General features: G+C 23.9%; 3 protein-coding genes across 8 annotated transcripts; 1 reads left to right on the forward strand and 2 right to left on the reverse strand.

The window, feature by feature from the left end:
- Positions 1 to 110: 110 nt before the first annotated feature.
- On the reverse strand, positions 111 to 8,485 carry LOC114130489 (gamma-tubulin complex component 6-like). Of its 6 annotated transcripts, XM_050208864.1 has the most exons (19): positions 8,370 to 8,482; positions 8,217 to 8,255; positions 7,511 to 7,659; positions 6,301 to 6,363; positions 6,160 to 6,237; positions 6,006 to 6,089; positions 5,872 to 5,949; positions 5,715 to 5,795; positions 5,099 to 5,173; positions 4,972 to 5,029; positions 4,595 to 4,840; positions 3,721 to 3,885; positions 3,355 to 3,656; positions 3,059 to 3,284; positions 2,799 to 2,982; positions 1,535 to 2,085; positions 1,282 to 1,473; positions 830 to 1,002; positions 111 to 687 (listed from the first exon to the last, which is right to left on the reverse strand). In XM_050208864.1, the coding sequence occupies exons 4-19, from the start codon at positions 6,348 to 6,350 to the stop codon at positions 396 to 398; spliced, it is 2,835 nt and encodes a 944-aa protein (XP_050064821.1). In that variant the 5' UTR covers positions 6,351 to 6,363; positions 7,511 to 7,659; positions 8,217 to 8,255; positions 8,370 to 8,482; the 3' UTR covers positions 111 to 395. The 6 variants fall into 6 exon arrangements, with proteins under 6 accessions (XP_050064821.1, XP_027851272.2, XP_027851275.2 ...); XM_027995471.2 differs by lacking the exon at positions 8,217 to 8,255 and having other exon boundaries at positions 8,370 to 8,485; XM_027995474.2 differs by having other exon boundaries at positions 8,217 to 8,485.
- A 152-nt stretch (positions 8,486 to 8,637) lies between these two features.
- Positions 8,638 to 9,572, forward strand: LOC114130481 (uncharacterized). Its single transcript, XM_027995463.2, has 3 exons — positions 8,638 to 8,889; positions 8,961 to 9,147; positions 9,372 to 9,572. The coding sequence occupies exons 1-3, from the start codon at positions 8,791 to 8,793 to the stop codon at positions 9,431 to 9,433; spliced, it is 348 nt and encodes a 115-aa protein (XP_027851264.1). The 5' UTR covers positions 8,638 to 8,790; the 3' UTR covers positions 9,434 to 9,572.
- Positions 9,573 to 10,340: 768 nt separating this feature from the next.
- On the reverse strand, positions 10,341 to 13,051 carry LOC114130479 (vesicle transport protein SEC20). Its single transcript, XM_027995461.2, has 5 exons — positions 12,160 to 13,051; positions 11,907 to 12,091; positions 11,043 to 11,150; positions 10,720 to 10,841; positions 10,341 to 10,646 (listed from the first exon to the last, which is right to left on the reverse strand). Exons 1-5 carry the CDS (start codon positions 12,229 to 12,231, stop codon positions 10,459 to 10,461), a joined length of 675 nt encoding a protein of 224 aa, XP_027851262.2. The 5' UTR covers positions 12,232 to 13,051; the 3' UTR covers positions 10,341 to 10,458.
- Positions 13,052 to 14,476: the final 1,425 nt, after the last annotated feature.

Here is a 14,476-nt window from a genome sequence, read left to right on the forward strand (position 1 = left end):
TTACCAGTATCTTTCTAAGTAACATTCAATTTAGTTAAGTTTAAATAGTGTATGACTCTGTATGACTGTATGGTAATAAATAAATTAATATAACTTAATAAAAACAAATATTTAATCATATAAGTTAATAATTAGTATATTTCTATTAGGTACACAGTACAAAACATTAAACTAATACTAAAAGAACAATAAATAACATAATAGACGTGATAGTCTTTAGTATAACATTTTTGTGCATACTGCATGCAATAACATAATATGTCAACTGAAGTTACAGGAATTCTTTGCCAGAAAACCATGAGTACATTAGCTGTATTCAGAAAATAACATTTAATATGGGTAACTTGATAACAATTTTAAAATATATTAAAATACTATTTATTAATTAATACTTCTCATGTAAAATTATTATTTAATGGTCCAAGTATAGTTATTAAACTTTCCAACTGTACTGCATGATGATTTCCATGGGTTTGAACAGTTTTCAATACACTTGCGTAAAACATTTCTCTTAGCTTTAAAAACCGAAAAAAAGACTGTTCCATACTGATAAACTCTGAATGTAACCTTTCAGAATTTTTCAAATAAAATTGACCACTCACTAATGCTTGATAATAAGCTAATATTTCTATGTAAATTTTGTTTAACAGAATAAGTTTATCTTTGAGACCAACAACCATTAAACACCTTTAAACATACAAATTCATTACAAATCAAAAAATATAATAGTGGTAACACTCTAACTAGTTAATATTAGCAATAAAATCCATTTATTTTTATAGACTATTATTTAAATATTATTATTCAAATTATAGTTTATCATACTAACCGTTTTAACATTGTATGCATGTATTGTTTGTGACACGCAAATAAATCATCATAATTTTTTACATTTTCAAAGTTTTCGTTTAATTCTGACCAACATGTGCTAATTACTACTTGCTTATAATACTGCTGAATAGATGAAACAAATTGATTCATCCAATGTTTAAAAAGATTAATCTATAAACATAATTTGCAAAACAACATAAAAAATTATATTATACATAAATACTGTTACAGGATGAATAATTAGCTAATGAACTTCATAATAATATAATATTATAGCATTGATTATAGTATTAATTATTTTGATTGATATTTAATGATACTATTGTTCTATTATACTATTATAATACATTCAAAAATGCTTACTATTCATTGAAATTCACACATTAATAAATTTTAATTTTAAATGAAAATATCTACACACATGTTCAATAACATAATTTCTAAAATTACCTTTCTAAATTGTAAGCCTGTATCATTTTTATATACATTCAATATTTCTCTGGCTTTTGATAAGCTCCATGAAACAAATTCTAATTTATTTGCAAACAAAAATATTCTTCTATATTTCAATAATATTTTGTTTGATAGAATCATGTTCATTGGCCACTCGGGTGTATAATTTAATTCTATACATTCTATGTCCTTAATAAAATTCAAAAAATTAATTTGAAAAAAAAATAAGATTATTGTTTATTTTACTTACTGAAATGTCAATAATTCCATTTAAGCCGGGAATAAAAGTCATCTCCAATGTCAAATTATGTAGTTCATATCTTGGAAAACTATCTTGAATAGCATCATCTACAATAGATTTTAACTTGACTGGATTGAAGATATTTGAAGGTTGTTGTCTGTTTGTAACAATACCATCAAATAGTGTAGTACATAGTTTAGATGAAAACGCCCAATTCATCAAAAAGAAGCACTGAGATAAGTAATATAGGTGTTCCATTAAATTTTCTTGAACAAAATACATGTCCAATATTTTTTTATCACAAACACTCTTTTGTATGCGAGCCGGTATTAATATAGAATGTGGTATATAGTCTATCATGTTAATAACATCAAAACAATTGCCATTATATTTTAACGAATCATTATAATCCGAAAAAAATCCATAAGGCTTATTAAAATCATAAATATTATCAACTGAAGTCCAATCAGGCATTTGAAACAATTCATAATTTTCACTGTCCAAATATATTTTATGATCTATAACATTGGTTATAATTTCATTCTTATTATGATGGCTATCTGTAATAAAAAATTATATTATCTACATTAATTATTAAATACATATTATACTTCATAAATTGATGAAACAAATGTTAATAACTAAATTCCAAGGAAATTACTCTGCTCTATAATAGGTTAAGAGTGAATCTCTTTATTAAGTATGTAATTTTAATTGAAATGTTGAACTTAATTTAATAAATTGAAATAACATAAACTATGTATATGATAAATCATTGTTTAAAGAAAATTATTCTAAGCAAAAACAATGTGTTAGCTTCTATTTTTATGAATATTTTTTAACTTTTAAACATTACTTTAAGTAATTTATTTTTCGATTAGTAGTATAGTATGTTTGAAAAAACATTGACTATATTACACCTTAATTTTATTTCAATTTCATATAATATAATTGTTATTAATTATTTTATAAATCAATATCACCACCTAAGAATGGTAGAATGGATAAAATTGTGATACAAGTTAAGTCTATAAATAAGTAAGAGCTTAAATATTTTGAAATTATAACATGTCTAGATACATAAATACTTAGTGAAAATTTCAAGTCTCTGTGGTTATTAATTTCCTTTTATTAAATACTACAATTCGGGCTAAATAAATAATATATTTACTGTTCACATAAACTAAATATTTATATACCTTTATAAAGTATAAAAAAATAATAAGTAATATTATTTATTCATTCACTTTAATGGTCAAATTCTATTAATTACCAGTATTGTCTTTTGAATAATTAGGCCCAACAATTGATTCATATAAATAACAGTTTGACATTCTTTTTACACAATTTATAGCTCTTAAATCGGGGTCATATTTGAAATAAGTAGAAAATTGTTCATAAGCCTTCTGAGTATCAACGGCATCGAAACAGCAAATTAAATTTGGTAAAAACACATTCTGGAAAAAAAGAAATATTATTATTAACTTTAAATACTACAAATTAAGACAATTTCAATTTGTTTTCTGTACTTACTAAATCGTTAAATTTTTTGAAGAAATTAATAGTTTTTCCACAGTTTAAAATATCATTTTTATATTTATTTAAAAATATTGGAACTTCTATATTCTCATTTATAATAAAACGATCCCAATTTCTTCGGCTACTAGTATCTTCATCTTCAATATCTGGTTTTACTTGAATGAACATGCCAGTTTCTTCATTATTTAACACCCCTTTTAATACCCAATTCGATAATAATCTAATAAAAACCTTTATATTAAAAATATATTTATATATATATATATAAAAATATAATTATAACATCGTACTTGAAATAAGCTAAGCAGCATGATTCAAAAATGTATAATAACATCTTCAGAAATAAATCATTTGAGAATCGACGTTCAAGTAAATAACCATAAATTGTATTCAATAATTTAATACCACAAGGTACATGGTCTGGAATGACAATACAATCCCGTGTTTTTATACAACATATATTCGCTAACAATTGTAAGCGAGGAGTTATAAGAGATAAACGATCAACAAGTGATAACAAAGATTCGTTTGATACAGCATAAATTGATCGTTCATAATCATCCAATATATTAGATGCAGAAAATATGAATGCCTGAGAATAAAACATAGGTTATTAAAACTTATGAAATCGCTAATAATTATATTTATATTTATACTTTAATTATACTATTGTCACACATTTCCTTCCATTTGTTTATTGTGCTACTGATAACTTTATATAAATTAGAACATTCTAAAATTGGATCTGTAGCAGATTCAAACATTTCTGGTGTTAAGCCACTTATACTAATATTTCCATTCCGTTTGTACATAAGTGTTTCCTAAAAATATGACAAATGGTTAAAACCTTGACATTGTCAAAATTAAAATTTTTCATATTTATAACTTATAAGATAAAATTAATGATAGTTAAGTAGATTAAAATTAAATTATTTGGTACAATTATTAATTAATATAATTAATATTCAATTTCCAAAAGTGAAATGATGAAAATAAGTAAAAATTATGGGATAATAGTTTCAATGTATTAAAATAAAAAAAATAAACTATTTTATACTCTATTCAAAATAAGAAGACAGGTGGCAGCAGCAACCAGTTTTCATCAGGTGATGATCAGACAACACTTGTTAGTCCTTCCCACAGAATCAACCATTTATATGCTTGCATGTAATTTTGCCACGCATCTGCACAATAGCCAGCCATTGTATGCGTTTCTTATTTTGAATAAAGTATAATATGTAAGAATACCTTGTAGCAACACACTTCTAAATTGAGGGGTGAATACAGATGTCAAATACCAGGCTCTCTGTAGTTTTACTTTATTATTCAACAACTGTTAAGCTTGAATTTTTCTAAAATGAATGCGGTAAAATATTTTTAAGGATGTAGCCAATTGTCAAAACAAAAGCTAATAATGAAAACTGATTTAGTCTAAGGATTTTATTTAATTGAAGCGTAGATATAACAGTTACCACCTAAAGTTACTTTTAAATGATATAAAGTATAAATATACAAAAATATAATACTAACTTGATCTACAAGAAAATAAGTTGTGCCCATATTGATCAACATTAATTTGATATCTTGCATGATACATAAACTACTAATTTCTCTTTGAGGGAAATATGTTTTTATATTATGATCCCTGACATTTATCCCTGTAGATATATACCAAAAACATAGAGCAGAACTTATCTTTTCTTCTTCTACAGTAGAACATGTATGAACTTTATTTGATTCGTTTACTTCTAAATTATTGGTTCCAACAAATATCTCCTAAAAAAATTAAGTGTGTGTATTACACATAAATACATTTTATTTCTTTTAATAATTATACTATTATCTGTTTTTTTAGTACTTTGTAAACTTAATTTATTTAATCAAAACATTTAATATACTTTTATTACCTGGGATTCATGTGAGCATTTATCATCTGAATATAGTAGTTCTTTTTTTGCAATATCACTACAACATACCATAAACAACTTCAATTAAATAACGCACTAAACATAGTAGAAATATAAGTTTCATTACCTAATATTTATCTCTAAATATTGTGCACAATCAGGGTGCTGAAAATCTGATAGACTAAATACACTTGTATAACTACTATAAAACAAAATCATAAAAAAATAAACAAATAAAAATTTAAATCATACATGAATTTAGTGCACTAATATTCAAATTATTAGTTTAAATAATAAAAAAGAGTACATACAACTTTCTTCAATATTCTAATAATGATATTACAAAATAACTTTTAATGACATACAAATCTAAGCATAACTTTTAAAAAACTTCTTGATTTGAGTTCCCATATAAAAATATACTTACTATACAATCTATTATTCAAAAACTCAAAATTCAATATTTTTTACTTTTTTAAAAGAACAATCAAAAACTCATGCTTTTCTATTGAAAACTCACATATTAATACTAATGATCTTTATGTAAGTAGAACTTATAATAAATAATAATAATACAAATAAAAATTCAAATAAACATGTACTGAAGCTATAAAAATGATAAAACATAATAAATATATAATGTAAAATAATATATTAATTAATGATCTTAATTTTAAGATAATAATACAACTGAAAATAATCTAAAGATAATGATTTTTTCAGAGCATAAATTAAATATTTACCAATATTTTTCCCAGATATCACTTTTGCAACCATATGGTTTGGAATATGTCTTGTGTAAGGTAAATAAATTAGGATAATCACTGTAAATAAATATAAAAACATGGAATTTAAAATAAATACAAGAATTTAAATTTAGTAAAATTATAAGTGAATTACGAAAATTTATCTGTATAATCGAAAGTATTTGTAGACTCTGCTTGAATCGAATTAAAATTGAAAATATTCGGAATGTCTCTGTAAAATATTTAAATAAATAACAAATTCAAAAAAACTCAATTAAAGGTAAGTACTTTTCTCTTTTTATTATGCTTGATGGATACAAAACATCATCCAAACGATTAAATTCTGGTGTAATAAATATGTTTGGAATATTTCTAAAAACAAAATTGCATGTAGTTAACTAAAATAATTTGTTACATTTAAACATTTTCAAGTAATCATTACTTTTCTCTCTCTACGATGTCTGATCGGTTATAAACATAATCCACAGGGTTTCTTTTTTCAAATAAATTTGTATTATCTCTATAAATATAACTATGTTAAGCACGTTAATTAATAATTATACATAAAAACAACGTATATTACTTGTCTTTATTTAAAACACTTTGAACTCTTAAACTGCATATGGTAGACATTGTTTGATTTTTTCTAGATGTATAAAAAAAAATAAATATAAATTTATAAATGTTAACTTTTAATTCTAATCATATAACCCATAACAATTTAAACATATAAAACAAAATAATTTATGTCACCAAAAAGCTTTTAATATTCCAAAAGCTCTTATACTACTATAATAAGCTCTTTATCAGTATACAGTAGAAATTACTACAAAAAGTATCAGAACTATGCTAACAACCTTCTAATTACTATAAACAAGTCAATATCTTTTGGCCATTATTTTGATCGATTCACTCAATATAATATTTTGTCTATTGTCTTTAGTTGTGAGAAGCATGCAGATTTTTTTTTAGCATTTTTACCAACATACGACAACAAGCAAACAGGGAATCATTTATGACATTGATGAGGACTATACCTAGATTGATGACAACATCACAACTTTAGAAATTTTAATTTGTGAAGATGTAGTTAAAGAATGTTATGACTAACAAACAGAGCCAGACATTATAACAATTACTAGTGAGCTTAAAATTAAATTTAAGTGTTCAGAAAACACTAAAATATTATTATCAATAATATATAAATAATATCTATTACACAGTATTCATTTTTATAAAAGTAAAATAAAATTATCTTTTTTATACTTCTTGCTTTCTATTTACAATAAGAACTCATTTTAATCGATTATGTGCCATATTAACCATTAACAAGCTACAGATTATAATGAAAAAAACCTGCTGGGCTCTTAAAACTTGTTGTAACCAATTTCTATTGTATTTAAATATGATTTTTAGCAATCTATAACAAAATTATGCCCTTAAATTGAAATTAAAATAGATTACTAATGAAAAAAAACTACATATAAGTATATAAATGTGTTATAGTCTCTTCAAGATGTTCAAGATGATACTATATAAACTTTTGGAAAATATTGTATAGAGAAAATACAGAACTCCATAAAATGTATGATGGTACAAAAATAATCAATAATGATAATGAAAATCTAGACTCTAGAGAAAATAAATACATCATAATTTACAATATTAGTAACAGATATTTTCACTATTTTAATAGAAGTATGTACCTAGTATGTTAATTTAACAACTTTTAAATCTTTTTTTTTAGTTCTTATTAAAAATAACATTTAATTTGCTTTTAGATTTTCTCTTACATTTTATTCTTGATGATTAATTATTTTTGAACAATTCCCAGCCTAACCAAGCCCAAAGTTGAAAAAAATAATAGACTGGAACAATTAAGACACACAAAATAGTATAATATTCAACAGTAGAGAAATCCATAAGACAGCTTGCTTTAAATCTGCAAAAATCAAAATTGAATATTGTGAAAACATGATGCATTATTAAAATTTAATAGTTTCAAACTTGAAATTATTGATAGGTATAAAAATATACTTATTACTTTATTATTATAAAGAAAAATATGAAATAATATTCATTTTGTTCATAGAAAATTTATCTTGAATAAGTAAATAAAATACCTGAATGATTTTTAACAAAAGTAAATGTATTTACTAACTACCTATACTTTTTTTATTATATTCAGAAATCTAATCTTTATTTCAAAAATGATATTCATAAACAAAACAACTTTCTTTAATAAGACACGGGAATTATATAAATATACTGTAAATAATCTATTGAACTTTTCCATAAATAATAATTAAGTCATTAAACTCTATTCATTTACAATGTAAAATTGTAGAATGTATGAATGTATAAAGTGTATTGAGAAAATATATATCCCATAAATTAAAGTTTTTTTACGCATACCTGAGATTATATTAGTTGCACTAATAAAATCAAGTACATGTACTCACCTTGATGACAAATTTAATTTATTATCCATACACTTACCTAGTGTAATATATCTGGGAGAAATTAAATTAATCAATACTTTATGCAGCAACAAAATACATAAAAATAAATAATAACTTTTATTGTAATTACTTAGTTTCTACACTTTAATTAGGGCACTACAGCATGTATAATGCAACACAACCTATTTACCTTGATGTTTGATTAGTTTAATTATTAAGCACCATTATCTACACACATATTCAAAATTTCAAAAGTTTTGTTTGACAATATACTTTAACATTTCGTATCCATTTCATAACAGACACTTTTGTACGTTATCAATAATATTATGTTATCCTCATCCTTATAGTTGTGTCGTTTCTGATTATTCTAAATCGGGCGGGTATATAATATTATCATTTATCATATCATTTCAGAACAAGAGCCATGATAAGAAGGTAAAAACCGGGAAAACATCGTTAACATAAAGCAAATAGCAGTGCAATAACTGAATAACGCCATAAGCGTTCTTATAGCTATTTGTTGTCACATGTCAGTTGGCTTTCATAGTTTACGTCTATCGTCTCGTTTCTAACTCCTCAGTTACTATAAAAAAATTTAATAAAATAATATGGAATCTGTAACCATACCCACACGGGCATTTGTTAATGGTTCGTTCTTACAAAAATTCACCAACAAACCTGTAACATTGATCGGTAACGTGTTGAAGGTATAGTATTTACTTAGATATCTTGACAGAAATATAACTTGACTGTTGATTGTAAATGGTTTTTTACACAGGTGAGTTCCGATAGTAAATCTGTAACAATGCAAACAACAGACGACCAAGTGGTGACTGTTAATTTTCATGAACCGATTGACAGCTCTTTAGACGGATGGGTAGAAGTGCATGGTTTGGCCAAAGATAAAGGAACCGTAGCTGGAGAAAGTTACTATAATTTACCATCATCAATAACTGATGATTTTGGTTAGTAACAATTGATCGCCTGATTGAAATATTTTTCTTGATAATTTTATCAATTTCTAATCAATATTATAACTTATAACTTTGAAATAAAATCTTTGGTTAATTTATAAAAATTGTTCTGATTTGAAGATTTTATTTTTATGTTTGACTAATTTAAACTATGTTTTATAGTTATTAATAATCAAAAGAAATTAAAAATGTTGTTCTTTTATATATTTGTTTAGAGAAACCACAATTTAATGAAACAGTTTCACTGATATACAGTCTATCAAACCCCTTGAAGTAATGAAGAAAAATGAAGTATTGTTGATTCAGATTTTAATTTAATTATTTATATATATTTTTTTTTTTTTTTATATAATAATAATGCTCTTAATTATCTTATTAAATATCTTCTAAGAAATAAACTTTGATACTAAGTAAAATTAGTTTTATACTTTTTTTAAAAAATATGATGTTATGTTTGGTATCTATTTTTTGTTTGGGATATTACATAGTACAAGAGAACACAATTTTAGTTAAGTTCAAGCTATTTCAATTACCACTTTTATCTCATCAATTTATAATCATAAACTTCTTAACAATTTTTTTAATTTAAAATGTTGTTTTTATATATTTTATTATGTAGAAATCTTTAATCCATGGACACAAACATAAAATTTTTTTTATAGGATATGTAAATATGTTGAATACTTTAAAAGTTACTGTTGTTCATTGGGACACAACAAATATAAATATTTAAAAGTGACCATTACACTGTGCTTGAATTAAGCAGTGCAGGTCTCTCTCTTTAAAAATATATAATAATATACTTCCCCCCTTCTAGTTAATACAACTTTTAAATATTCAGAAATATATTTTTTTTACACTGTATCCTACAACTAATTTTTTCCCCAATTCAAGTATCACCCTTATGTCATTAAATTTACCATGTATAGTAATAATACATATAGTACATATAAGTATATAAATTTTTTTACATAAGTATTTAGTGCCCAGAAAACAATTGTAATCTTGTGTATAGCCATTTTAATTCTAATAACAACTTAATAATTTATTATTAAACCAAAATCTTGAAATTTAACTAAATATCATACAATTTTTATCTATGTAACAAAAGAACAACATTTTTTAGTATGAATTTGATTCTATTTTTAAATTTAATTGTTACAGAAAAATAAATAGATAACATCTTGATAAATAATAAAAAAATATTACACCATCCCCATTTATATATACAATATACATATTATACAGATCAACCAAATTTCATTACAATCTTTAAACTTAAATCTATATACCACTTTGTCATTAAAAAAGTCGTTTTTGAACGATATAAGCAATAACACATAAAAAGAATGCAAAAGCAAACATAATAAGAATTTTGTCAGTTGTTTCACGTTGTCCATATTTATTCAAAAGTTTTTCGGACTGAGTTAATGCTCCTTTGGCATTTTTAATTTCACTGCTTATATTAGATACAGTTGAAGATGACTTCACTGAAAATTAATAATGAAAGTAAATTAAAATTTTAATTAATAAGTAAAAAAAATAAAAATGTTATGATCTCACAAAGAGTTTCAAGAGTATCCAAGCTTTGTTGAGATGTGCTTGCAAGTTGTCTACTGACTGATAAAAGTTGATTGGTAACAGTTGATGACTGTTTTAATAAATTTTCTTTATCCATTTTTAGCCTTAAACAAAAAATTATTTAGCAAGAGATAATGCTTTCCGTCAATAAGTAATTATTAATTAATATGAAAATGAATATCAATTATTATAAATTTTAATAGTAAATATTAAAATATGATATAAATTAAATTATCTAAAAATAAGTGAGGTATTAATAATTAAACTAATAGTTACATTAATTCTAGTCTACAATAACTACTTACTTATGACGCACTTGTTCTTCTTTGCTTGTACCTAACAACTGTTCACTAGATTTTTTGTGAATCCTCGCCATACATTCCACATTAGCCTTTCTGAATGAAGCAATGTTACTATACAATTTCAATAAGTGGTAATAAATATTAGTTATAAAATAATGTTTTTAAAAATAAAATTTTTTATAACTTATATAAAATATAATTAAATCAGTGTTTATGGATATCTTTCAATAATAGAAACAATAAAATAAAATCCAAATTACAATCATTAAAATATATCTATTAATGTGACTTTAGTCTAAGTTGATATGATAATAGACAATACCTATCTTCTTGTAGAATAAATCTATAAACCAGGGCAGAATTTAAGTTCTAGCCACCTATAGACTAAAGTAAATTTACTAGCCAATTTATACATTGAAATTTTACTCGTAAATGATTATACTGATAACTACACGGCCATTTACACACCATATTTTATATTAAAAAAATAATATCTCAACGTCACTTTTGGGTCACACCATAAAATATTTGCTATTATGTTTCTACTTTTAGAATTTTGCACCCTAGGAAATAACCTAAACAGTAAACAGCTTAAGCGGTAATATCCCTCTGATATACCCATTATTATTTTAATCTTATTCAGTTAGTCATAGGAAAAAATCAAAATTTGTTTTTATCTTTTTTCATTTTTAAAAGTATAATTTCCCAACAAATATTTAATATATAAAAGAAATATAGAACCTAATGAATTATACATAATAAATCATTTAAAATAGTCAAAATTCTAATAATTTTAAGATTTAAATCTAATAAGTAATGTTTATATTGCAAATGCCAATTAAGTTTTTAAGCTTCACTTTTAATTACCTAGTTAAATATTCTCTCTGATTTCGAGCTTCTTCTAGAACTTCTGATCGTTCTTGCTGACTTTCCGCTTCTCGTGCGTAAAGCTCTAAGTTTTCTATTAAATTTCTAAATACATTAATTTGATTTCTTCCATCTGCATTTAACTGAGTTAAAGACTCAATAGGTCCATCACACGAATATATATCCTACATTTTAAATCATATTAACAAATAAGAATATATTTGAAAACTATTTACTTATTTTAATAGTTTACCTGAATTATAGACTTTAATGTCACATTTGTGTTTACAATGCATTCTCTGACAGTGCTTAACTCTTTTATCATTTTGAAATATAAGTAGAATATTTGACAATAATTACGATCAACTCAAAAATTAAATAAATAAATATACAAACATTCAAATAAGTTATTAAAAAAAAATTATAGGTCTATAAATCAAAATTAAACTATCAACTATCAAAGATATCATTAAATTATTATAGTTTTTCATCGATCATTAGACTAGGATTAAAAAATATTAGCATAATAAACTGTCATAATCCTGTAGTCTGTAAGAAATAAGAATAAATATTAAATATCTATAAAATTCCAAAAACCAAGTTTTGAATTTTTGATATTATCATTAATCATAATATTATGATTTCTTGTAACATGATTAGCCGTGATAACGATTTAAGATACTATCTTTAATCGTGCACAGAACCACAACTAAACGGGACACTCAATGAGCGCACAAAACATAGAACACTATTCTATGCCCGGCATGTTGAACTCAAAAAATGCATAACAAGGGTTTGTTTGTTTGTTTTTTAATTGTTATAAACACGTTCACCGCCCAAATTTTTTTAGAAAATCTTAAGACAAACCCAATATTAATATTATAATATTAGTTTCGATTATCTCAATAACTCATGGTCCTAACAAAAAACCACATACAACGATAGATGGCGTAGTTGGCGCTTAATAAAACTATTATACTGTGATACCTATTAATTGTTTGAAGAAACTTAAGCCCAAATCATAGAGTAATTACTGTATGGGTTGAAGACACGACTTTAAAAATAAATCTATTTATTTACATTTTTTTTTATAGTAGTCACAATCGACGATCCTGAAGAAATATACAACCACAGATATAGATAATAAACTAGATTGCTAGGTTCCCTATACTAACCATATAAACGTTTGAAGCCACAAATCCGCCATTATTAGTAGGTCATTTGTATCTTATCATGTTAAATTGAAAATACAAAACAATACACAAACATTTCTACTATAATAAATATATTATATTGATCATGATTCATGTTAAAAAATTTTTTAAATTTGTAAACGTCTTTTTCGTGAAGGCGTGAAGCTAAAAAGTCATTTTATTATTTGACGTTAGTTTAAATATTTTATAATTTAATGTCGTCTATTAATTTGAAATGTTGATCATGGTCAAATTGAATAATTTCAACCTATTATGTTTTAATTTATATATAAACTTATAAATTAGGTAAATGATTACAATACTATTTTATTTCCAATTATATTATTATTTGTTAATAATACTTAGGTAGGTATGTATGTATATTAATTGAGCAATTCTAACTAGTTAGAGTAGGTGTAGGTGTATTTTTGACAAATAAAAAAACAATGTTATATTATATAAAAAAATAAATACTTTTACATGTTATAAAATTAAAATAGTTTTATGAAGTTTTTGCTTCTTATTATCCATTTTCATTATTGAAGATGTTAATATTTACTATAAGAATGTAATCGTATGTTCAATATTGCATGCGAAATTAGGTTTATTAATTTTATGTGGTCTTGCATGTATGTCCGTCAACACAATAACGTCATAGGCATTTTTAACAAAATTTATAATTTATACTCTATAAATGTTAAATATGATATTAAATGTGATTAAATAAATTACACTTAAAACTTGCATGTGTAGTAAGCAAATATTTTTGCGCTTAGTACAACATTTACAAGTTTACACAGGTTTGTACAGGAGTTAGCATATTATGTACAGTGATTTAACTCCAACAACTATTTTTATGAAAAAAAGTATAAAAATAACGAGTATGAGAATAAAGGTTTATTGTATAAATATATATAATATATAGGTAATAATATATTATATAATGTGTTAAACAACAACATGACTGGTGTTTAACAAATAATTCTTTAATTGTTTAAAATTTAAATCATACATTTAAGAATTAAATACTACATAAAAAATATACAATTCATAATTTATTTGACAAAAATAAAAAATAACACATTCAAATTACTTTAAACTTAATTCAAATTTTGGCTGGTTTTCAGCATGCATTTGACCTACTCAAAAATGGCGGATAATAACTTCAACTTTTCATATCACTAGTTAGCAATCTAGTTTATTATCTATATCTGTGTATACAACTTACTGTTAAAGTGTTAAATTATACTGGTCACAATTTTGGTTTTGTGATAAGGCGGGTGATGACATGAACCACGATTTAAGATATTATATCTTAAATCGTGACATGAACTAAGATAAATTATCCACAGATATATAAAAATACATTTTATATTT

The sequence above is a fragment of the Aphis gossypii genome, chromosome 1 (genome assembly GCF_020184175.1).
Source record: "Aphis gossypii isolate Hap1 chromosome 1, ASM2018417v2, whole genome shotgun sequence".
In the NCBI taxonomy this organism is placed as follows: Eukaryota; Metazoa; Arthropoda; class Insecta; order Hemiptera; family Aphididae; genus Aphis; species Aphis gossypii.

Bases quoted from the DNA above. Each gene is read 5' to 3' on its own strand.
- LOC114130489 (XM_027995473.2), bottom strand. From the start codon at position 6,350: ATGTCTACCATATGCAGTTTAAGAGTTCAAAGTGTTTTAAATAAAGAC. The intron at 5,950-6,005 runs GTACTTACCTTT...AATATTTTACAG, and splicing joins AGCATAATAAAAAGAGAAAA to AGACATTCCGAATATTTTCA. The intron at 4,841-4,971 runs GTAATAAAAGTA...TAATTTTTTTAG, and splicing joins AATGCTCACATGAATCCCAG to GAGATATTTGTTGGAACCAA.
- LOC114130481 (XM_027995463.2), top strand. From the start codon at position 8,791: ATGGAATCTGTAACCATACCCACACGGGCATTTGTTAATGGTTCGTTC. The intron at 8,890-8,960 runs GTATAGTATTTA...TTTTTTACACAG, and splicing joins TGATCGGTAACGTGTTGAAG to GTGAGTTCCGATAGTAAATC. The intron at 9,148-9,371 runs GTTAGTAACAAT...ATATTTGTTTAG, and splicing joins ATCAATAACTGATGATTTTG to AGAAACCACAATTTAATGAA.
- LOC114130479 (XM_027995461.2), bottom strand. From the start codon at position 12,231: ATGATAAAAGAGTTAAGCACTGTCAGAGAATGCATTGTAAACACAAAT. The intron at 12,092-12,159 runs GTAAACTATTAA...TTTAAAATGTAG, and splicing joins CATTAAAGTCTATAATTCAG to GATATATATTCGTGTGATGG. The intron at 10,842-11,042 runs GTAAGTAGTTAT...TTTTTGTTTAAG, and splicing joins GAAGAACAAGTGCGTCATAA to GCTAAAAATGGATAAAGAAA.